Here is a 25,427-nt window from a genome sequence, read left to right on the forward strand (position 1 = left end):
CTCTGATTTCTTAGCCGTGTCTGACAGGAAAAGGGAAAATCAAATGGCTGTTTTTACAACACTTTCCTTTGGCAGATGTGAGGAAGAACAAACTGCTTTGCATTAAGAGTTTGACTATTAAGATTTTAACAAAGGCCACCAACTTACCCAGAGATCCCTCTGAGTTTGTGGAATTTTTGTCTGGTCTTTGAAACAAGGAAGCAATGTCACCTCCAAAAATCTCTGCTGAGTTTTCAATCAGAAACTGTACCAACATGGCTACCTGGTAAAGACAAGGATTTACAAAGTCAGTCTACTGATTATCTAAATGAGATGAATAATGCAATTCAAGTAATTCCCCCAAAGATCCTTTTTATTTCAAAAACATACAATTTCCTATAGAATCTTTTGTTCAAAAAGTTGTTTAGAATGTAGTAATATTTCTATATTAACTACACCTGGGGCAAGGATATGAACTTTGTAAACTGGAGAAGTGAGCCAGACATGGCATATTCTATGATTTTACCTGCTGTCAGTAACACCTCACAAACTACAAGCAAGGACTCCTCCCCTCCACCACATCTATTGCATACTTTGTCACTGCAGGATAGCTTTAGATTCAGATGAAACAGCTCTATCTAACTCCAGCTTCCCCATCTTTCTTCAGTGTGTTTGTCCTGAAAGGAATTTCTGCTGGTAAAGCAATCACAGCTTCCCTTTCTACCCTATGTAATCTGAGTGGCTGAAATGCTCCATCAACTTGAGCATGACTGCACAGGGGAAAGGGTGAAGCCCAGATGCCACTTAGCTGGCAGTGTCACTGATACTACTTTAGTCTACAAAATACAGTTACCATAAAAAATAGTAAAAGTATAGTAAACAATAATGAGACCAAAGCAAAATGTAAGATTACCTTCTTTGTAGACTTGCTCTCCTCCTCAGGCCCTGTGGGACTAGGTAGCCACAGCATATTGGGTGCTATGCAAAGAGCCAGGTTAAACGCATTCATCTGATTCACGACTGAATTCTGCTCAATGTGATGAAGAACTCCAAAGAGGTGTCTGAGTAAGATAAGGTTGGCCTCTGGGAGCTGGTTGACCAAGCTGTTCCAAGAGTGGTAACAGAAAAAACAGCACTGTTCATAAAAATCCATTCTTCAAGTACTGGAGGCTGCTTCCCAAAGCTTCTGCCTGCCCCCTAGTAATAGTAATAATAATAGTCTTGTGCGGGTTGGAAGGGACCTTAGAGATCATCGAGTCCAATCCCCGGGATTCGAGCCTCCTGTGTTGCACCGTGGCATTCCTACCACTGCGCCACCGGGGCACACCCTAAGCTTTTGTAACAAGTTTGAGATATTCTCATCTGATGATGAAGTAAGATACCATCCTTTACAACATGTGTGAGTCACAGTTTCACACTCATATTGCTCAACCACTCTGCTCACAGAGCTTTCAGCAGCCAAGGAACCTATACCCAGAACTTTGCTAAGACCCACAATGTCTTAGCAAAACAAAGACCACCCAAAGAAGGTGCAGGGAACTCCATGCCATCAGTACATGAGACAGTGCCACCACCTGAGTCTCAGCTAGAGTGACAGTGCAAGGAGACCCAGGTCAAATGTCAAGGTTCAAAAACTGAGCTGAACCATTAACTAGAAGAGATTTGGAGTACTGAATGTTCCTCCTGCTGCTGATAGACTATTCTTGCTCAGAGCAGCAGTTTGAAGGCAGTAAAGCTGCTTTCAAAGCTCCAGTAATCATATTGGAAGTGCTATTTCTTCAAACTGCCAGTATGATGATCAGCTTTACTTTGTGCACACAGAAGAAGAGTTACAATAGTTTGAGATTTAACTCCACTAAGGAACCTAAGGTATTTCTAGTGTCTGAATTATTGCAACTTATCCATTTGATTGTTCTTATAATTTGAAATGGTCATCAAAAACCAAATTTATCAAGATATTTTTTTGTGGAATAGAAACGTTACCAAAAGTCCACTGAAAAGAAAATACTTTACTCTGTGACACTGGCAAACAGCAATAGCTCCACTGTGACCTGGAGCAGGGACAGAAATCTCCAAGAAGATCACAGAATCACAGAATCACAGAATTGTAGGGGTTGGAAGGGACCTCTAGAGATCATCGAGTCCAACCCCCCTGCCGAAGCAGGCTCCCTACACCACATCACACAGGTAGGCGTCCAGGCGGGTTTTAAATATCTCCAGAGAAGGAGACTCCACCACCTCCCTGGGCAGCCTGTTCCAGTGCTCCGTCACCCTCACTGTAAAGAAGTTCTCCCGCACATTCGTGCGGAACTTCCTATGCTGTACTTTCATCCCATTACCCCTAGTCCTATCCCCGCGCACTACTGAAAAGAGACCAGCCTCACCACTATGGCTCCCACACCTCAGGTATTTATAAACTTGGATCAAGTCCCCTCTCAGCCTTCTTTTTTCAAGGCTAAACAGACCCAGTTCCCTAAGTCTCTCCTCATAGGGGAGATGCTCCAGGCCCTTCACCATCTTAGTGGCCCTCCGCTGGACTCTTTCCAAGAAATGCCTGTCTTTTTTGTACCGGGGAGCCCAGAACTGGACACAATACTCCAGATGAGGCCTCACCAGGGCAGAGTAGAGGGGGAGGATCACCTCCTTCGACCTGCTGGACACGCTCTTTTTAATACACCCCAGTATGCCATTGGCTTTTTTGGCTACAAGGGCACACTGCTGGCTCATGGTCAATCTGTCGTCCACCAGGATGCCCAGGTCCCTCTCAGCAGAGCTCCTCTCCAGCAGGTCTTCCCCCAGCCTGTACTGGTGCATGCAATTATTTCTACCCAGGTGCAAGATTCTACACTTGCTTTTGTTAAACCTTATCCGGTTTCTTACTGCCCAGCTCTCCAGCCTGTCCAGGTCTCGCTGAATGGCAGCACAGCCTTCATGCGTGTCAGCCAATCCTCCCAACTTCGTGTCATCAGCAAACTTGCTGAGGGTGGTCACTATCCTCTCATCAAGGTCGTTGATGAAGATGAGTCTACAACTACAGCCCCATACTCCCAATTCTCCACCAAAATAAGCGTTTATAAAGGATTTTACGAACCTTTTGATAGCTTCAATCTTATGTGCCCGATTTTCTGTATCCACAGCTTCCATCCACATTCCATGCATGTCTGAGGATAGAACACTGTCAGGTATATTTCGGAGAAAATCCTGAATTAAATATATATATGCAGAGCAATCTGGTCAGTTTTAATTTCCTTGTTTTGGTTTCATGATTTATATAGTCAGTGTTCATTTATATTAAGCAGGAGATAAAATGAAACGTGACACAAATACATTTCTCCTTCCCTCTTCATTTTCACCAGGCTGTCCCCAGGGCTCTTCATTTGCAGCATTACTGAACTGTCTATACAGTTGATGTCACAAAAGAGTGGACAGCCAGCCTTTGTGCTTGCCCCCTCACCAGGACAGGGTTGGCCTCTATTATATGAGAGCAAGGACTGCTATTCAAGGCTGTGCACAGTTCTGTTTGAAATATTTCTAATCAGTAAGTACTGCTGTTTTCTGAGAGGAATGTGCAAGAACTTGCATATGTCTTGCATTTTAATGTCTGACAGCCTTTTATATTAGGGCAGCAAAAACAAGGTGTTTTTCAGCACTTAGCTCCCAATTGGTTCTGACCAGTTTTAACAGATCAGTTTAAACCTGACAAGATTTAAACCAGGTTTGACTACCCAAATGCTAGGCTTTTGCCTATTAAAACTTCAGTCATACCCAAGTCTTCATCCTCCACCCAACACAATGTCTCTACTCAGACTTGTTAACAGTAACTTCTTACTTGCCATCTGATTAGAGGGTGAAGGTTAGTGTCTAACCACCTCCTTTGAGTATGGCCTCTCTGTGGGCAGCGCAGAGAAGCTGCAGACAAATGGCGCTTGTCCTCTGACATAGGATTACAGAATGTCTTAGGTTGAAAGGGACCTTCAAGATCATCTAGGTCTCCCTCCACTCTCTTCTGTGTGTCCAGAAAATCCAGAAAAGGACAAAGAGCACTTTTGCTTCTGTCATCAGAGGACTTTGATGCCATGCGTGTGTGTAGCATCTGAATTGCTGGGTTCAGGTTCTGTCACAGTATTTGACGTGAGGTAACTTCTAGATAGAAGCCATGGTTATTTACGAAGTAAATATAACTATATCTGCTGCTGGAGGCTGTTTTGTACAATAAAGGTGCAAAATGAAACATTGGCAATACATACCTGAATATTAAAGTAACCTCCACTAAGACAGATAACTTTGTGCACATAGATGGGTGAAGCCATCAGGTGAGAACGTGCCTTGATAGAAAATATTTTGTTCAACAGCCTCTACAGTGCCCTGCCTTGAATCTCCCCTCTCTTATACATATATCTTGCTTCCTTACTAAAAGAAGGAAGGTACGATTAACTGAGATGGATTAGTTATTTGGTCAAACACACCGTGATGACAGCTGCAGCCACAAAGACTGACTCTCCATCCACCTGGACATCATCCCCAGAGTTCAGCTTCTCCTTCAATTCCTTGCAAGTCTTGGCATTGGCAGAACGTCTGAAAATGCCCCTAGTAGAGGGACCTTCATGATACAGCAGGAACAGCATATCCTAAGAGAAAGCCCAATTCATAAGAGCCAAACACTTCACCCTGTTGTTTACCTTGTATCTCATACATTACAACAAAATTAGTGTAAGAGCTGGTCAGCACTGGAAAGCAGACAGATATACAAGAGACTTGTCATGACTTGACCAGGGACTAGAGTCTATCAGCTAAGTTGCAGGTACATTACGGGTGCTTCTATCCTTTGCCAAATGAGAGACCAATGGACTCCCATAGCAAATGAGATTCAGGCTATATACCAGCACATAGTACACTGACACTGTTCCTTCTTCACTTGTGCTGGTCTAGCTGGAGAAACCTATTGAAACGGGATGGACATCTACACAAGTGGTACAGATTATGCAGGAGAGGAAGTTTTTACCCATGCTACTGAGTTAGAGCTGAATCACGGGCAAATGTCAATCTCCTCAAATCAGTCCTTAAATCAATAAATCTCCTCAAATCAATAAATATTACAAATGACTTTAAATTCTTGGCTAAACATGCTGCATTTATGTCAGTAGCCTAAACTGCTCCTTACCATGATTGGCTTGGGAAGAATCCCGTCAGGACAGACAGAGGACAGAGACATGCCAAAGAGTTTCTGTGGGGTGGTAGGTGACTGCGACAGAGGGCTGTCTGTGGGTGCACTGGTGCTGCGCCGCAGGGCCCAGTCAATCAAGGACTTCTTCCTCTTGGTGTGCTTCTGCACTGACTCTAAAAGAAAACACACATTCATTACACATGTGGCTGTTGTTTCTACAGGTCAGTGACTGACTTGCAGCAGAGGCAGAGATCCCAGCAAATTGAGGACTTTCTACCATCCCATGGATAGTAACTACACAGGTAATGAGGATGATCAGGTGATATACAGCAGTTAAGCCACCTGTTCATCTCTCACTCATCAGCAAAAATCTTGTTCACTCACTGTTCCTCAGGGAACCTTACCATCTATGAAATGCACGTATGGCCTGCAACTGAAAGTTAATGAAGGACTGAATGCCTTCACCTCTTTAGCACCTCTGCTATTGTGTCCTGCAATCAAGTATGAGTGCGACTCAAGGATATGCATACAATGCTAGGAAGAGTTTGGCACTGACATTGAAAACAGCAAAATCTCATTCTGATTGTAAGGCACTCCTGCAGCTCTTACCCCTCCTCAGTGGCACTGGAGCTTGGGGCCTGGGTTTTAGGACAAACTGACATTGTTTCTCTTTTGGGAGTTGCTCAAGAAAGGATGCCTCTGAGCCATCAAGCAGGAGGGTGTGATTGTGGGTTCCTTGGTGCTGGTCAGCAGAGTCCCGGAGACAGTTCAGTGCGATGCTGAATGGATGTTCGTGCCCTGCTGAGCAGAGAGGTTTGTAAAAAGCAAGTAAAATTGCACACGTGTAAGCAACTCCAAATTTGGGCAAGAGGAAGCAGTCACAGCCAATGGCTGCCACTCCAGTTGGGCCTCTAAACAATGCTGCTAGAAACCTCCATTTGAGGACTGAGGAAGCTAGGATGCACTTGTGCATGTGTGATCTTGTTTTAACAAGTTAAAATCAGCAAATTAAACCTGGACAGCCACTGTTCATTAGCAGTTCTCCAGAACATCAGGCAACAAACCACTGAAATAGATTTACAAGCCCCATTACACCACAAACACACTGTAAATATTACTCCATGCTGGAGTTACCCCACTATGACAGTCTAGGTACAAGATATAAGACTTGGAAAATACCAATAAACACCCACAAATAAACAAATTTGCAGGGTAATGAAACCCAAAATAATGGCTTTTAAATGATTATGTGGTCTTTGGAGCTGCATCTCCTTAATAAACCAGCATGCATTTCTTGGATAGCCTCAGGCTGTGTTTATTGGGTTATCACTGAAAATACAGTGTAGCACTGGGATGACTCATTTGGTGCCACTATGCAGTATGCTGCAGGACAGCAGAGGTCAGAGCAACACCGAATAGCTGATACACTTATTAGGGAAGCAAGAAGCAGTTAAAATACATCTAACAGCTTGGGGCAAACTGCAGTATGTCTTCACACTGTAAAATTTGTCTGCTACATATACCTGTGTCATTTTTCACTTGTTTCTATGGTGCTAGAATTTAAACGAGAGCTCATACCAATGAGAGGGTAAGCAGGGTCATCTTTTCCTGAGATCACCCAGAGATGGTGGTCACTTGTTCTACCCTGGTGGTTGAAGAACAGATAAGAGAAAAACATCAGTTGAAGGGGGCCTAAATCAGGGTCCAAGAGGTTGCACTCAACTGAGAAAATAGCAGAGAAAAATGTCTAAAAGGGGCAAGGAGTAGAACAGACATGTATAGATAACTGCTGGACATCCACAATGCTGGGAGGGAAGGCTGCTCTGAGTCATTTTGTATGATGCAGAGTGGAAGAAAAAAAAATTCAGAGGAACATATTGAGAGTCACAGGGATGAAAACCACATAATGGTTTCCTGAGTGTTCACTCAGTAGGCTCTGACTGCAGAAATCTCTTGATGCAGCCAGCAAAGCACTACCAGTCAAGTCACTGTGCTTTTTCAACAGCATTGGTGCACTGGTGTCCCTCACTTTACATGGAGGGCACAGAGTGTGGAACCACTTTGTGCCTCGATAGGGCAATGCTTTCAGTGGGTGGTTCTTATTGTGCCAGCTATTCTCTATCTCCCTTTACCTTGCATGCCACAGCACAGCCATCCTCATATAATGTATTGGGATCAACTGCTCTGCAAGATGAAGAAAGATGAGAAATAATAATCTCTCTCAAGACTGGAATGCTACAGAGCATGGTGAGGCACTTGTCCACACAATTACACATAAGCATGACACGATGGAAGTGATTTTCATACTACAGAACAAGACTTCCCAGGACTATTTTAGCAAAATATTCCACAACCTCCCTGGGTGTGCTACTGGACAATGTAAAAGCTAACAAGCACTAGATCACAGCAATAGGAAAATCTCCTCTGATAACACCACTTATTTGGTTACTATTCCATGGCTCTATTAATAATCCTTTGAGAAGCTAGGGCCAAGCCTAAGCAAGCATGGAAGTCCTGCAGAATCTGAAGGACGTTGTTTCATGAAGTTTGAATTTAATGTAGGAACATATGCGTGTCTGTGCTTCAATAATTTTGCAACCACAGGAACAGACTGCTTCCAGTCCAGTGAGCATCAGTGACTTCATGGTTAATTACAGCAAACGAAGACTTCTCCATGTCTGCACTGTCCCAAAATCTGAATGCAGACAGTTTCCCTAGCCAGAATCAGGCAGAGTCCCTGCAAGTCACCTACAGGAAATCCAAGCTGGACAAGCGTCTTCTTTATCACACTCTCTGCAGTTTCCACATTGGACACCTTGACTGTGGTGGTCTAGAAATGAAAACAGAGAAAACGTAGGAAACCATCAAGAAGGTATAAAATCAGTTATATTTCCTGTAGCCTGAAAATTTAGCAAAAAAGCCATCATTTATCTGTCTATTGCTTGTCTTTACTAAATATTTATAGAAGACCCATGCTAATGTGAACTAGAATCATTGTTGAAGATGTTATATTATGAAAACTGTTCTCAGCTACTTATTTATCACTGATTTATTATAACATCCAAAGGTTTCATCCAATAAAAAGCCACAGGAAGTGGGGTGGTGTTCAGATACTGTATTTGATCATATTGGCACTTCACTGAAAGCAGTACCATTGTCACTGCAAAGGGTAAACATGGCACAGTGCTAATAAACCAAGGGTGCCTGCAGCTCTCCTCTGAGGAGAGAGTTGCCAGAAGGTATAAGTGACCGACCAAGCTTGGCATGAAGTATAGAAATACACTATTAAAAGACTAGAATACATTACAGCAAATTAATTCAGGAGAACAAGCCAGTGACTCTTTCAGGATCAATATCCTCCATTTACCACACTGAAAATAAGAATTACTGGTCACTCTGGCACAAAATATCAGCAATTATCAAGTGAAGCAAAATGAAAACAGAACAGATGCCATAGGCAAAAAATAACATAAGATTTACTTTTTTTTTTTTTTTTTTTTGAATGGACTTCCAGCAGGAAGTATGCAGCCGAACAGATGGGCACCCTCTAAACCTCCTGAGCTGAGACTTCAATTTTAAACAAGGATAGCAGTAGCAGCAACACAGCCCTGCCTTTCCTCCACTATTCCATGGATCTCCATGCAGCATTGGTTTGATGTCAAGAGGTTAGTTTTACTTACAGAAGAACAGTTGTCAGCATCCAGCATGAAGATCTGAAGGGTTAGGTTCTTCAGACATTCATTCTGTTTCATTTCACTGATATGCCTGAAAGTCAAAAGAAAAGGAAGAGCCCTAAGGTTTGGATGCAAGAAGTCCAAAGGACCAGCTCCTTGGCACTAGATTAATTTCAACAGTAATAACAACAGAGTAGTCATGCACTCTTACTGACTTCTTCATCTTTCTCTGAGGCCCTAGACAACAAAATTCTACATGGCAGTACTGCAATACACATAGGTACATCTAGTACAATGATGGAAGACCCCTACGATCATTACTGATTTCCACAAAATCAGGAGGTAACATCTCCTCCTCTCTATACCTGGTTATTAATGGAAACAACATACAAAAACACATTAAAAAAGAACTAACTGGAACCTCTAGATGCCTTGACATACAGTTTTAAAATCTAATAAAAAAACACCCAGAGAATCAATGCTGCTTGTGACATTTCCACCATGATTAACAAAGTCAAGCCCCACCTCCAAAGGAATAAAGATGCTCCAACAACAACATATTCTAACACAGTTCAGCTTTTCTATCAACATCAGTTTTGCTTTAACACTGGAATTCTACATTCAGGTTTCAAAGGCAGACATTTCAAGTAGTAGCTACACTCTTACTGTGAAGAAAATCAGAGGGTAGTTTGATATCATAACAGATTTTCTCTGAGGACTGTAGAGGAATCACCCAGATAAAGAATGAGAGGAGAGTCACTTACCACAGCAATGCAGACAGCCATTGTTCCTTCACCTCAGCTGAGCTGAAGATAAAAAAAGGGAGGCAGACCATCAAACAGGTGCTGAGTAGGTAACAGACTTTGGAGACCTTACCCAGTTTCACCTATATAGAGCTGTAAGTTGAAGTCCCTTCCTGCAAAGTCTTGGAACAAAAGCACAGTCCTTTCCTGCTTCTGTCCTATTTCAGACAGCCAACAACAATGACAAAAAGATCCCAAGAACAAACTGGTCTATATTTCCTGCCCAGGGCTGAATGTGTTCAGATCAGTAACAAATATCTTCCTACGAGGCTGGAGTGAACTCATCTTGTGGGCTTTTATTATTTTTTCAGAGATCTTTAATTACTATTTTCTTTCTACTATTACTTCCCTCCCAATGTCTGCTGTTCCTACAAGGTTCTATTGTCAATGTGGGCTGTCCATGTGTTGTGGTTTTGTGATTTCTGTTGTTGATATTCCACATCAGAACTTCATGCAGAACAGTGGCAGTTAATGAGTTCATTTTCTGGTTCTGTGTTACCGCTGTTTTGGGCTGTGTCCCTTGTCACAGACTTACATCTAGGGATAACCCTATGACACCAGGTCTCAGTAGCATGAAGGAAACTTAACTGGTCTTGAGTTTGGACTAAAAGACAAATGACTGTTTGCATGTCAAAGCATGAGTCCTAAGGCCAGGAATCCATCACCTGGGAGACACCATCCTGACCCTTGGACATGATGATGTAGTAAGTGCAAAACTAGGGTACATTCCTAATTTCTTTTTTCACTAGAACAACTGACTCAAGAAAGAAAAAGCATCAGGCTAGATCAGCTCTTTCTAGCAAGTCAAGAGAACTCCTGTAGTCAGAATGACCCTTGAAGACTGCTGGCCTCTCTGCTTCACAAAAGAGAGTGATGCAGAGAAGCCTGAACTAGCAGCAAACAGAGCTCAGTGTGGATATACCAGTTCTAGACTCAATTTTGCCAGGTTAGACTGAGCTCAGGCTAATAAAAAAGATCACCTGCCTTTTGGCAAGCCTTATGATCTCAGGTGCCTTTGAGATGTCATCTGGACATGATCTGGCTGTGTTCCAGCCTGTTCTGCACTAGTGGTAAAGGAATTTAATCCTGGCAAGAGGCAATCTAGAATTTTTCAGTCATGTAACTAAACTGTCCTTTGTAACGAGAAAAAATCTTAAACTAGGACTAATCTCCAGAAATGACTTCTGGTAGGTACTGAAATAAACTTGCTTGTGTGGTACACCAGGATATTCTGCAGTGGCGCCAGTCCTTGTTATAACAAAAATTCCAAGGCTTGGTTGTCTACGAGAAAAGGCTCTCAGAGATCAGCCTGCAGACACTTTCTTAAGACAGTTGTCTTCCAGTATTTAAGCTACTACCACACTGCTGAATATGAACACATCGCTTTTTGGAAGGATTTTTTTTTGTGGTAGAGTTCAGGGCTCTGTGCTCTCAGACATTGTTTCACTTAATACATGGAAAACTTGGGCAGCTGCCTGGTTGAAAAGAGAGGCCTGATGGAATACCTGAATGTGACAACATAGTTGATGGTAGGCCAGCCGATAACAAATGAATACTCAGGACTCATCTTTTTCTCAGTTACTTCACTGAGACAGTTGCTGGTCCACACTTCACTCAGATGCACTTGCTTTTTAAACTTCAGGCTGGAGGAAGACCTGTAATTCAAATGATTGATTTCTTAGGTCATATTCTAATACCTGGACACCCAGTGTTTGGTCATGCCACCTCACAGCCTGCAGCAACATTAACAACCCTCCAAAACCAAGTGTCTATGTGGGTATGAGGAGGCACTGTAAGAAAGTTTTGCAGGTGGATTTTGTGGTTGGAGACTCCAGTGCAACAGCTATGGTTTGGGGCAATATGATTCAATAAAGCTACAGGCAGGTGATGATTTGATCTAATTATCATCTATATTGTCTTTCTGATGATTGAAGTCACCTAAACTCTTCATATATACATTATATAAACTGTGACAGAAACAGCAAGATAAAGAATCAATTTTCTTTTCTTACTGCCTCCTTCCCTCAAGCAATTTCTCCAAGAAATCCCAGGAGGAAAATAGCATGAACAATTAGACAGTCTTCTTCAGGAAAAGAGTGAAACAGTAATACTAGGAGGAATTCCTCAATGTGAAAGGAGGGGATGCAACATTTTAGAACCATATTTGTAAAGAAGAGTTATTTTGATGCCTACTCCAAAAATAGCGCAGAGCTTAGCTTCAGCAGCACGCACTGAGCAAGTGCAAATTCCTCTTACTTGGACTTGGCAATGATCAGCCTATCACTGAACAAGATCAAATGTCTCTCCTGAGTCTGCAAGCCCACGGTTAGCTGTACTCGCTCATCCAGGACGAAAGTGGAATCTGAGTTGCTAAAGATCCCACTCGGCAGCCCATTGTCTGAATGGGAAGAAGAGAGTGTAGTTTCCCTGGAGAAGGAAAAAAAAAAACCAATTAAAAATCATACGACTTTATCAGCAGCTTTTCTTGCAGGGTTTTGTGATTGAACTGGTGACTATTTAGAAACAAACTGTTAGCCCAGCGCTTCTCCCATCTCTGCCCCTACTACTTTCAGCTATGAACTACATTTGCCTGCCTCTGCCCAATTAATTTCACCAGCCTCAAAAAACTTCCCAAATGTCTACACCAAGTCTGGATAGGTCAAGCTGTTCACATATACTTTTTGAGTCATTTCTCATGCAAAAAACTTATTTCCTGCAAATGCATGTGAGCTGTGACTGGAAGTAAACATGGAAAACCCAAGGCAGTTCTTGGCTCTCAGCACTGCACAGGCTGGCATGGGGAGGGAATGCTAATGGAGACTTCCTTTTTCATTTCAGTCCATTTTTCCCATCTGTACTGAACTGCTTGTCAGTGCAAGCACAAAGAAAATGAACTGTGTGTACTTAACTATTTTCAGCCATCTGATTCTGGTTTGCAGGGCTATAACCCAACACCTTATTCCTTCTGCAATTGATTTAGACATTGACCGTCCTCCTGCCCTCCCCTACACCTCCTCCCCTCCCCCCCATAAAAAAAAACAAAACAACACCAACCCAACAACAAAACACTAGTTCCTGCATGTTGATTGTAGACAGTAAGCAGTCACTGGGATTGAACCAGATCCTTTTCCCTATGCCCTCCACAGGTGGAAAAACTACATAATGTGCTTATTTCCTTACTCACATCTCAACACTATCCTGAGCACGCCCAGGGGGGTACAGTCCTGCAGAGTTGTGCTCTGTTCCCTGGTTGCCATTGGCAGTGTTGGCATTAAAACAGGTCTCACATGGTTCTGGTTCTACCCTCACTCTGCAAGTGGGACTGTGCTCAACAAGCAATGGTCATTTGCTGAGTCTTGTTAATAGACTGCATTTGTGTACCTGATCCTATCTGAACTTCCTACCTGTTAGAAGTAGTCCTAGATTTTTATGGAGTTAGAAGGAAATGGAGATCCTCCTGTCTACACAGACAAAAATGTGCACCTTTGTCTGCAGGCAAGCATGTACATGAAAGAAGTACTCCACTTCCCCCTAAACGCAGCTCACAGCCCACTCCCAGATGAAAAAAAACAGCCTTATCCTAAATCCAGCCCTTCAGATGGCAGTCCAGCATGCAGAGCAGGGTCAGAGAGGTCTCCTGTGGAGTCCCCACATAGTGGCTGGGCAGGGATGTGCATGGCAGAATACCAGGATGCTCACAGGATGGATCTGCCAGTACTGGTATGCAAGGCAACAAGCACCATGGCAGCATGTGTCTTGCTGTGCCTCCCTGAGGCAACCTCTTCCCACCCCACCTGCCCAGAAGACTCTTTCCCCCTGGCTGCCTGTTCTCCTGACAAGGTTGGTGCAGCCTTTCTCTCCCTGGAGCAGCTCCTTCCAGACCTGTTCAGTTACGGACCGTTCTGTCCCAATTAATTTAAACCAAACCACTGACTTTCAGCACAGTCCGGGCTAAGCGGACTGGCACAACTGTGCTCTTTTCCAAATCAGTGTAAGATCACAGAACACAGACAGGCCCATATGGGACATCTCTACACAGAAGTTCTCTTTCCAGCTCCTCTCAGTTGTGCTTCTCTCCCACAGCCATGCACCAACGGACAGAGGAGACCCTCATTAACTGCTCTGCACTGCTTATCTTCTGTTTGTCTGTGACATCAGTAGTTTAATTTCTTAGAGCACCTCTGTTCAGCTTCTCATACTACTGCCTGCTGTGGGTTAGATGCAGACTAAACAGTCATGCATTTGGCAGCTAAATAGCTTGCTGAGCTCAGCCAGAATGGCACAGAAAGCTTGGCTCTTTTGCAGTCCAGTAAGAGAGTGGGGAATGCTTTTTTCACTGTTTTCTAGTGTAGATGACATGTGCACATACACAAAGATCTTTCAGATCTATCCATAAACAAGTTGCCCTTCACACCGCTTATTGATTTTGAAAAACGACTTGGTTTCAGCCCCCATAGGCAGAAAAGTGGAAAAATGAGTCAGAGAGGTAATTTCCCTACCTGGAATGCTGTTTTGACTTGCCAAGAGCTTTAGTAATGGCAGAAGGTGTAGATCGTCTTCTTTGGATGATGGGCTTCATCTTCTGCAAGAGAAAAATAAGTTGCAGTTAGTTTGGCCACCTTGGAAGTAGATCTGCTCATTGCACTTTATGAGTTCTCTTTTTTCTAGCCAACACTTATCAAACCCCAATGCTGCAAGCCATGATGTGAAACACTTCACTTCCTTACTAAAATACCTATCAGCTCTCATGTACACGTGGAACACTTCAAAATTTCTTAACTTGAAGCACTTCCAGTTTTCACAGCCAACATTCAAAGTAATGACATGAAATTAGGCAAAGAGAAAAAGCATGAGCTGAGGATCAAGAAAACCTAATGCATACCCAGCAGACTGTGGGAGGGAATGGAAATCTCATGTAAAACTGGACTGAAGAAAGCTATGGAGAGAATTTAATGCTATAAGGAGCCTTACTTTATGGGCTGAAGGAATGGATGACATCACTTAGTATATTTCTCTATATCTTCACTTTCTGTGATATACAGATTCAGCAACTGGACTGTTAACATGTCCCTCCCTCTCCTTGTAACCTCAAGACACTTGCATCTTTCTCAGCAGCACAGTCTTCTATAACAGTGAGGAGATCGTAAAGATGAGACTTATGACTTTGACATGATAATCATCCATATCAACACATACATATTAAGACCAGAGATCTCATTTTACTTGCCAAACAGTTTTTGTTTTGTTTTGTTTGTTTTCCTGGAGAAAGATGCCAGATTTTAGCCTGGGAGACAAATACTTACCTCAGTGGCTCATACTTAGTAAGCATGGGAAAATCTGCCCCCTGGTAAATCTAAATTCAGCATTTATCTGTGTAAAAGCTTTAAGTATCAGGAGGTTAAGAGTATTCTGAGAATTACTGATCTTTTGGCTTCTGAACATATCAAGATATGGAATATCTTAGGCATAAAAGAAACTAGGATTGCTCATTGGAGAGATGTCCTATGGAGAAAGACTGTTTGTTAACTACATTCTTTTTCAAACTGCTGAATGCAGAAATAGTTATTGCAGTAGTACTATCTTTGAGTACTTTACACTATAAGAGTGCTACTTTACATTAGCTATGTTAACATGACATTCTTGCAATGTTGGAGGAAGGTATCACACCCATCTTACTGATGGAAAGGCCAAGACCAAAATGACTGCAGTGAAGTTGGGTGCCTAGCGTTCAGCACATTAGAAGAACACACCCTGCTCATTTTTTACTATAGCTACAAGGGCTCAACACATCTATAAATGTCTCCTTGCATTAATGGAATCTCGAGAATTGAGCAGGTCACCAGTGATCACTTCAAAAGTTGGTGTAATTTATTCACTATGGTTCAGAATGGAAACGCATGGCAGAGGCAGGGGTGGAGTACAGTTGCCAGGGAAGGAGCACACTTACTCGTGCCCCATTCCATTTATAAAACACTTCTTGACTTCTCTGACAAAAGATTAAAGAATTCCACAGGCAAGACCTTTCTACAGCACAGACTGCTGATTAATGCCTGACCTGGTCTGAGTCTTCCAAAATGCAGATGGGCTTGTGAAAAACAGAGTATGGTCACATAACTCAAAGCTAGAGTGGGGTATAAAAGCAATTTAAGTAGGTCATTTCCTAACATATGAATGCTCAGCTGTGTGGCATCAGTAATGCTCTCTGAATAATTTATTTGTGTATGAGTACCTAAGTAGACAGAGGGACAGCAGTTTCTCCTTCATTTCCTGGTATGACCTTGCCAAGCAAAGTTCTTTCTTTGGTAGCTTCACAAAGAGAACTAAATAAAATGAACATCAACTCAGAAACATTTGTTTTGTAAAAAGAGGGTCCATACTGAAAAGGAAGATCTGCCTTTCCCAGGTGCCTTAATAGGATGAAACGTTCCTACAAAACACAGCACAGCAGGGTGTCAGTCAGGCAGTGTCTTAGGGTGTCGTTATGTAGTGGAAACACCCAAGTAGCTGTCAGCTGCAAAGGTCTCTTGAATAAATAAAATAGGCCTGCAGGAAGATCTAATGCCTCCTTGGGCCAGGGGCACTGTTGTAACATTTTCAATGGTGTTCTGATAAAACCATGCAAGTGACACATTCTTCTGTTACAAAGGATCACGTAGTAGCTACGGACCTCACTGCATAAAACAATCATTTATCCACCTACTAATCTTCTCCACAGTGTAAAGAGGTAAGGGATACCAACTACATAAACAAAGTAAGTGAAATGTGGGAAAATATTTTCCCCAGAATAAATTTCACAGGATATATCAGAGTCAGGATTTACTATAGAGCTGATGAAGTCCATACGGATTTTTTCTTTTGACCATCAGGAATGGTTTCAGATTGTATCTGGATGTTGTCAGCATTGCCCTCCAAGAAGCCTTGTCATTGCCTTTCTCCAGAGGAAGAGTAGAGGAATAAAACCCTGCTCTGCCTTTCATTTCAGTAGCCAGGTATGGTGAAACTGTTGATCGTTTTTCTTCTTCTGTTTGGGAGAGCAAAGCTGGGTACTCCATTTCAAGTAACCTTGTTTTGCAAGGCCTATGTAAACAACATTTCTTTAAGAAACTACCGTGTGCCCCGGTGGCGCAAGTGGTAGGAATGCCACGTTGAAACACCGGAGGCCCAGGTTCAAATCCCCCCTGTGGCGCAAGTGGTAGAAGTGCCGCTCTGCTACACAGAGGCTCGAATCCCGGGGGGTTGGACTCGATGATCTCTAAGGTCCCTTCCAACCCGCACAAGACTATGATACTATGATAAGAAACTACTAGACAAGAGAAGAGTCTCCTAGCACTCAGGGTGTTCTTTCAGCACCATGTGAAAAGCAACAACAAGAGAGGGCTGACCGGTTCATACACCAAAAATATGACCAAAGCAACAGAGAAGCAAACATGCTGGCATCAGCTGGTAAGCTCAAGTCACAAACAGATTCAGATTGATGTATTTTTAACATAAAGAAGAATCTCAGACCAACATAGGGAGCTGAGACAACATCCTCTGCCAGTCCTCGGCCTTTATACTGGGAGAAATAATTTGAAATGCAATGCAAAAGCTTTTGCAAGTCCCACAATAGGAGAAAATGAGCTCACCTTTTCCTTTAACTATGACGTGGGACAATTATTTACTAACAGACACATGAACGCTTCAGAGGCTACTTCTGAAACAAATCCAAAGCATGGTGTTACACCAGACAGATCCTCCTTTTGCTCCTTTGTTCTTTACAGGACAGGCAGCCACAGCCTCTTTGCCCCCCAAGAACCATTGGTGCTTGGAGGCAGCTCCTTAGTGTGGAGGTATCCTGGGTGCCAGACAGCATCACACAGCATTTCCACAAAGCATTACTTTCAGATGAAGAGATCACTTTGCTGTGCCCCACAGCATCAGAGCCAGGGAGTGCTTTTGCTGGAAGTCATCTCTGCTCACATTAACCAGGCACTTGAATAAGAGAATCCTCAGAGGGACACAGTAGAATCTCTGCTGTTTTTTGGTTTTTGTTTTTTTTTACCATGGAAACAGATAGTCGTTTACCCAACATACTTGAAAGCGCTTGAACGCTTGCAACACTCCAGACCCTGTTTGTGTATTACACATCTCTGAGTTGCCAATTCTAGCTGCGTATTTCTTGGCTCTGGGAAAGTTGTGAGTCTAATGCCCCTCATTCCAAACCCATGTAAGGCCTACAGTATCGATTCCGTGAGCCAGCACAAGCAGATTTCCCCCCCTCCCACTGACCTCTGTACTTGAACGTTGTTTTTCAGATAATTAAGGTGGGAGGGGACTGAAAAATAATGACAGCTACTTAGTACAGGCTGGATCTTCCCTCTCAATAGTTAGTCAAAGTCTGTAATGTCTGTGGTGGTATGTAATGCTATAATGTGATAGAGAGTGTAGCTGTAACAGTAGAGTAGCAGAGTCTTTGGCTGCAGTAAATGAGAACAAGCCCAAACGCAGCAGCAATGGACACAAAAATGAAGGAAAAAAGCTACTTCGAGGCTGGAAAGCCTCAAGTAGGCAAGGGTATCCAGCAAGATACCCTCACTTCCACTTAAATGAGGGCTGGGAAGGGGTGTATCTTGGCTCCATCCCTTCCATCAGTCAGGTACACTGCATGCACCTGAGCTCCCCAGGGTTGGCCTTGCCTTCCCACCAGGTGCTCCATCACTGCTTCAGGCTGTGAATGAACATTTCCACTACACAGTGGAATGCCGCTATCAGGTATAGTTCATATTCAAAAACAATTTATTTTTTTTTTAAGTTCAATTTTTCTGCAAAACATAAATTGAAATATTTGTTTTATAAGCTTTGATACATTTTCAAAAATGCCATATATTTTCTGTGACCACAACAACTGGTGTAAGTTGGTACGACTACTTCACTCTGCCAGCAGCAGCAAGAAGCTTCCTGGTCAGATTTGTCTCCGTCAGCCAGTGAAAAGCAATAAGGAAAGACATCTCTCTTGCTTACAGGCTGCTGGTGCTATGGAAGACTGTAAGCTATGATGGCATGGATGTGAGATTCTGCTTCTATATCAGGAGTGGGAGATAGACAAGATGATGGTTGACTTGGCCATATGCAAGCCCACAACTGCCCAGTTGCAGGACCACCTGTGCAATAGATACAGATCTGGTGTTCAAGAAACATTTAGATGTCATATAAAGGAACATGGTTTAGTGGGGAAATATTAGTGGACTGGATGATCTTGGAGGTCTCCTCCAACCTTGGTGATTATGTGATCCTATGACAGAACCTCTGCAGTGACAGAGACCATGGGGCACAGTGGGCATGGCACAAAACAAGGATGTTTTCTGAAAGAGACTTGCCTGGTAAAAAACTTTAAGATCCTTTGTGATAGGAAGAATTCTTTCAAAGCTTACCATTTTACTGCAAGGCTCTTCCAAAGCAGTGCCTCCATAAAATGTTAGTTTTCAGTGCATCTGCTTTTCCCAAGGGAAGATTTGTCAGCATATGTCCACCCCATACACTCTTTGCTGAGGCAAAGATGACAGCCATTTCCTCCCTCTCATGGACAAGGGAAGCACTGTACTCTGATTTTACTAGTACTGAATCTTGTTAGAGATGGACATAGTTTAAAAATTAATATTTTACTCTAGATCAAGGACATGCACTTGTCAGCATCTCTGTTGTGAAGAAGTCCATCTGCCCAATAACCTCAGAATTTAATTTAGAAATCATAGAAATTATCATAGAAATCATCATCATCACAGAATCACAAGGTTCAAAAGGACCTACAAGATCATCCAGCCCAACTGTCCCCCATTACTGTTGCTACAACAAACTGTGCCCCGGTGGCGCAGTGGTTAAGGACGCCGCCTTGCAACACTGGGGCCTGGAGTTCGAATCCCCCCTGTGGCGCAAGTGGTAGAAGTGCCGCTCTGCAACACAGAGGCTCGAATTCCGGGGGCTGGACTCGATGATCTCTAAGGTCCCTTCCAACCCGCACGAAACTATGAAACTATGAAACTATGAAACCACTAAACCACATCTTGTAGCTTCTCATCTGGACGCCTCTTGAACACTGCCAGGGAAGGTGACTCTACCACCTCCCTGGGCAGCCATTCCAGTGCCTGACCACTCAGTGAGAGAAAAAGTTCCTTCTTACGCCAAATCTAAACCTCTTCTGATACAACTTGTGGCCATTTCCTCAGGTCCTGTTTGTTGCCTGGGAGAAGAGGCCAAGCCCCTCCTCATCACAACCTCTCTTCAGGAAGTTGTAGGGTGCAATGAGGTCTCCCCTGAGCCTCCTCTTCTCCAGGCTAAACAACCCCAGCTCCCTGAGCCACTCCTCATAAGACTCGTGCTCCAGACACCTAACCAGTTTAATTGCCCTTCTCTGGACATGTTCCAGGCCCTCGATGCCTTTCTTGCAGTGAGGAGTCCCAAAATGAACACAGTGCTCAAGATGTGGCCTCACCAGAGCTGAGTACAGGGGGATGATCACCTCTCCGCTCCTGCTGGACACACTATTTCTTATACAGGTCAGGATGCTGTTGGCCCTTTTGGCCACCTGGGCACACTGTCAAGTCATGTTCAGCCGAGCATCAACCAACACCCCTAGGTCCCTTTCCTACTCACAGTCATAACCATCTAACCATCATAACCATTTAACCATCACCCCTTCTGTTCTTTCACATCTGGTTGATTAATGAGCTCCTACACTGATTCTATTGCTATCAAAAGCAGGATTTAAAAAAAATAATAAATTTGAAGCTGAATTACAAACCATTGTATGGAATTTAGACCAGCTTTATTTTTCTGGCTTCCCTGTGTTCAGGGGAATTAAAAGCAATATGATGAAATATAGGGAGAGAGTTAATTTAGGTGTGTATGGGAATGTTAAGTCACAGCCTGTATGTCACAGCAGTGATTGAGCCCCTGGTGAAGGGGAGCAGCCAGGCCTAGGAGCACAGGTGGAAGCTCCCCAGACCTCATTCAAGGGTTGGCCGCCACGAAGGAAGGATCTCTCCTTACAGATCCTCTCCTTTGGAGTATTTGGTAAGCCCTGATCATCAGAAAGGGGTAAGTAATTCTTTCTTTATTTACAGGATTATGAACTTTACTGTTCTTAGGCAATTTAAAACTGGTTTAAAGCAGTTATATCCGCTAATGCCTTTCTCAACAAGGTCTATCCTTACTTCCAGCATACTGACGTTTCACCATGAGTCCTTTGCATGCTGCTGAATGGAGAAGAAGGATTGCAGCCCCTCCAAGATGTCATTAGTATGGCTGCAGGCTCCTAGCTTACCTGTCCATGGGAAATCTGCTTCTCGCTGAGCTTTTACTTTCTGTTACTTTTTAATACAGAAAACTTGGCTCTTAGTCAGTCTCTCAAAGTCATAAACTGAAGGTGGTTAAAAGGAGTCATATACTTTTAAAACACAAATATATTTGATCATGAATGTGGGCTCTGAGCAAACTCCATGCTGACATTTAGATCAGTTAGGTAGGTTTATGTTGTTGAAGACACTGCCAGAGACAACAGACATCAGTCACAATGTCTTTGATCACCCAGAGCATTACAGACAGCTCATAGCTAATAACACCAATATTGTTCTCATTCTTTCATGGATCTCATGAAATAATCTTTTCCTGTGAATACACAATATTATGTTGTGTCAGGGCAGATAGCTGATCTCTGCTATTAATCAACTGTAACCAATAAACGCATAAATACAGCACACAGTTATTTAGCTCTTAGGTAACGTTAGAAAAATAACTTAGGAGCCATTTAAGAGTACAGAAACAATTAACTGATGGCTTGGGTTAGATCCATGTGAAAAAAATTGTTGCTGCTCTTCCATCTACTTCTGCCTTCTGTTCTGTCTCTATGTGACTGTGGGACACTTCTACAAAGTGTCTGTATAACACTGCAGTTGCATTCCAATTTTGAAAACTAACTTAAGAGACAAACAGAGAAGAAAAGATTGTTCACTGCTAAAAGGAAATCTGGCATTAGGTTACAAGACTTGAAAACAACCAGGTTTGTAATTTCATTAAGCTGATTTGCATTTAAAATTAGTGCAGGGAAAAGTGCTTGATTAATAACACTATAAACGTAATCTCCCTGTGATTCTCAGGTCTTTGTAAGACCAGGAGGAACATCAGGCAGCACAGTAGCTCAAAGGCATGATTCACCACACAGAGAGGAATGGAAAATGAAGCCTCAGGCTAACAGCCATCTAGCACTGCCAGCACTCCCTGCCACTGCAGTTTTTCCACCTTCTCATGCACTGAACTCATATGAATGCTCTGTCCTCCGTTTTCAGCAGCTGTAGGAGTGCCTCCAAGTGCTGAGACATCCCATCCCATTTCCCATAAGGATGCCACGTGGGCACCCCTGCAGTGCATGAGGCCTCTGCAGTTGTTCTAGAGACATTCCAGGGCAGGTGAACAGGGGAAGAGAAGCAAACCCTGCATGTCTGGAGGAAGACCCACTGCTATACCTGGCCAAGTGAGAGCTTTCAGGACAACTGGCTGCCACTGCTTTTACCTCTATATGGTTGCATAACACTTTCTAGCTGGTGGTTTCTAAAACACTACAGTTTTCACTCAGCCAGGCCCTTCCTTACCCTCACGCCATATAGGTCTACTTCAGCTTCAAAGCAGAAGCTTCAAAAATTGAGGCAATGAGGCTCATAGTGATGACAGGTAATGAGCAGGTAGGCATAGAAACATAGTGGCAGAGCTAGACTTGGGAGCTCGGTGCACCTTCAGGGAGAGATCTAAGCCAGGTGTCCTTTCTCCTCAGATCACAAGTTGTTATTGCGACATTTTCACTGCATAGAAAAGGCAGATGTGGTTCCTGCCAAGGAGTTTATCCAAAAGCACAGACAAACGAGCAGACAGAAATTAAGCAGGTGAAATCTCATGGAATATTATTAGAAATTCCCAATGTGTTAAAATTTGTTATCCTCTGCTTGTCTGATGAGGCAGGCCTGCATGCAGCCACTGGAGCTACAAGAAGTTTTTTCCATAACACAAATGATTCAATTCCTCCAAAAAGGAGCAGCTCTAGGAGCACACACAACCCAATTAATGCTATGCTAACTGCCCTGTGCCTCCCCCAGCCTGAGGCTCTGGCAGTCCCTTATGTTTTCTGGCTAATGCTACACTATTCCAGTCCTTCCTGCCTAGTTTTTCCATATTGCTGCATGTCAGGTAAGGACATGTTTGTCTGTCCATTTATACTCTAATAGTTATATTACTTCACCCTAAACAGAGTGAAAATTCAGGGCCCAGAAGACAGGAAAATAAGTGCAGCTGTTTCTTTGGGGTGAATTTTGCCAGCAAAGACATTTGGTATTAACATTTCCTTGCAAATGCTAGGGAGAATCTTTAACTCTCTTGTCACCACTTTAACCCTTTGAACTACTTCAGATCCGTAGAAAGCCAAATTAATCAGAGAACAAAACATAATGTAATGTTGTGTGGCCACAGCACAGAGATGGAGCTGAGTTTAATGTGCGTACAGAAGTAAGAAAATAGCGTGTGAACATTTATCTGAACTGTTTTGCACAAGTTAACCTTCACATGCAGTTTTACTAATTGCTTCTCTCTCCCTTGATGCAAAAACCACCTGCAACTAAACCCAAAAGTTTCTTAAAATATGCAGATATGATGGTGCTAAATCAGTTTGCAAGGATGCACTCTGAAACATTTCATTTTCCTTCCAAGAAATGGAGCCCTAATGGTTTATTTTAAAATGTCCCATATAAGGGTGAGCAGGAGAAACAATTCTCAACTGCCAAAGGCTGAGTAGGTTTTCCACCCGGGAGTAACTGGGGATTAGTTTGACTCACACTCATCTGTTCCATCTGATTTTTCCCCTGCTGCCATTGGTTATTTGTGCCTGCAGGGTCTTCCTTCCTCAGGACTGCACAACATTGGTGGTGGATGGCAAAGAAAGAGGATGTCCCAAAAAGCACAGGGGAGACTGATGCCTCATGGAGAGTATTAGAGGTCTTCTGGAATGAAGCTACTCCAGGAACCTCTCACTAGGAATGCCTTCTTGCCTCTATAGGTCTTAAGAAATCCTCTACATACAGATATGTATATATATGTACATATGATCTCCAGCATTGGGCTGTGGTATGCTCTGATTATGAATATAGCAACAAACAATTACAGGTGGTAAATCAGTGGGTGCATACTTTTAAAAAGCACTTTAAAACATTTAATGTAAGCTGGTTCTCTGGAGTAGAAACTTCTATTTTAAAGAGGGATGTACATATAACATTGGGAGGAAGCTTACTGACAGTATAAAATGTCATCACCAAGGCCAAAGTAAATTAAGAATCAGTATTTCTTTTTTAATGCAAATAAACAGTTTGCTGAGTTGTGATTTGGCAAAATGAAAAACTAAAAGAGCAATCAAATGTGAGGAACAGAAGAATGTACTACATTTCTTCATGCCTTCCAAATAACCCCCTTTCTTCCCCTCTCCTGCTACTATAAAAAGAATTAAAATCTCCTGGGCTGCTGGGTCTGCCCAGTTACAGAACTACTCGTTTCTCCAAAGCAGAGCTGCTGAGCTCAAGTACACAGGATCAACCCTCGTTAGGGCTGATGATCTACCAGCACTTGAAATGTACAGTACCCACCCTCAGCTTGTGATATAGGGAGATAAAAATTGCACAAGGAAGAGAAAATGTTAACTACAAACAGCACTGTAATGCTTCAGGCTCATTGAACACATCTTGAACGCAGGAATTCTTACTTCTCCCTCTTCCTGCCATTGCACAAGTTACGCAATCACTGCCAGCTCCCAGGCTCTTAATGAACCTCCAACACATCCGTGATAGAGCGACCAGACTCTCCTTGCCATTATACCTGCCTTGGCTTTTCCTTAGGAATAGAAGCAGGCTTAGTTCCAAGACAGCTTCCCTCAGTCTGAACGAAAAAAAACCATGCACGAGCTGTGCTTCCCAAGAAAGGTCCCACATTCCCACCTTAGGAATTATCAGTTTTGTTACAAGCAGAGTGTCAGTGGGAAACCCATTCCTCTTGGACAGGTACTGCCATTAGCCTTTGGTGTCTGTGAGTTTAAGTATCTACTGCACATTGCATGTCTGGAGCTTCTCATGTATTTATACTGATTAAACAAATTTATTTGCAGCTTGGCCATGGAAAAGAGCTTGAAAAAAGACAGCTCTGTGCATCTGGATTTCATTAGAGCTGAATATTAATCCCTTTATGACTTTTAAGCATCCCGTTAGTGCTCCACAGACACAAGGTTGTTAAGTGGCATTTTCAGAGCTGGCTGGCTGAAAGATGGATTCATCAACAGCACCTCTTCCAGCACACACACCATGAAAGGCGATATCCCCTTTCTCTTGCTTGCCCATCTACTCAACAATAACTAGACAGCTAATACACTTATTACTACTATCCAATGTTGAATCTCTCAGAACTCAGCTTTGTCCTGAATTGTAGGACAAATTGTTAATCCTATGGAATTTTGCATTTGATGACAATGAGGCTCCAAACACCATGAATTTCAGTGGATCTGCAAATCTAAAGTTACACAAGCTGGGCAAAGAAAAGCAGACTTTGGCTACAAAAATTGCACTTTGCCAATTGTTGGAGTTGCAGGAAAACGTTAGGGGTGGTATACTGAAAAAGGCCAAGAGAGACATCGCTGAGCAGTTAGGCAAGGCAGGCTGGAACAGCATCATGCTGGCTGAGCCCATGTAAAAATGAAGGTGTGAAAGAGGAACCTGAAAAGATGCCAGTAGACTGAGAAAGGGAAGAGAA

General features: G+C 42.9%; 1 protein-coding gene across 7 annotated transcripts in view; it reads right to left on the minus strand.

The window, feature by feature from the left end:
• Positions 1-25,427, minus strand: part of LOC107312593 (rho GTPase-activating protein 20-like) — a 32,897-nt gene that overhangs the window by 3,846 nt on the left and 3,624 nt on the right. The window contains exons 2-14 of one of the 7 annotated variants that reach the window (XM_015860162.3): positions 14,120-14,202; positions 11,877-12,047; positions 11,126-11,275; positions 9,582-9,623; positions 8,824-8,908; positions 7,896-7,973; positions 6,722-6,788; positions 5,753-5,941; positions 5,141-5,316; positions 4,446-4,607; positions 3,071-3,180; positions 893-1,082; positions 148-262 (exon numbers count right to left, since the gene is read on the minus strand). In XM_015860162.3, the coding sequence (XP_015715648.1) occupies positions 148-262; positions 893-1,082; positions 3,071-3,180; positions 4,446-4,607; positions 5,141-5,316; positions 5,753-5,941; positions 6,722-6,788; positions 7,896-7,973; positions 8,824-8,908; positions 9,582-9,623; positions 11,126-11,275; positions 11,877-12,047; positions 14,120-14,199 (1,615 nt within the window). In that variant the 5' untranslated portion in view covers positions 14,200-14,202. Of the gene's footprint in view, positions 1-147; positions 263-892; positions 1,083-3,070; positions 3,181-4,445; positions 4,608-5,140; positions 5,317-5,752; positions 5,945-6,721; positions 6,789-7,895; positions 7,974-8,823; positions 8,909-9,581; positions 9,624-11,125; positions 11,276-11,813; positions 12,048-14,119; positions 14,203-25,427 lie in introns of those variants that run through there. The other 6 variants (XM_015860161.3, XM_085544389.1, XM_015860166.3 and 3 more) reach the window with 6 other exon arrangements.

Source organism: Coturnix japonica, chromosome 4 (genome assembly GCF_054131305.1).
Source record: "Coturnix japonica strain WE chromosome 4, WE-NBRP24, whole genome shotgun sequence".
NCBI lineage: Eukaryota > Metazoa > Chordata > Aves > Galliformes > Phasianidae > Coturnix > Coturnix japonica.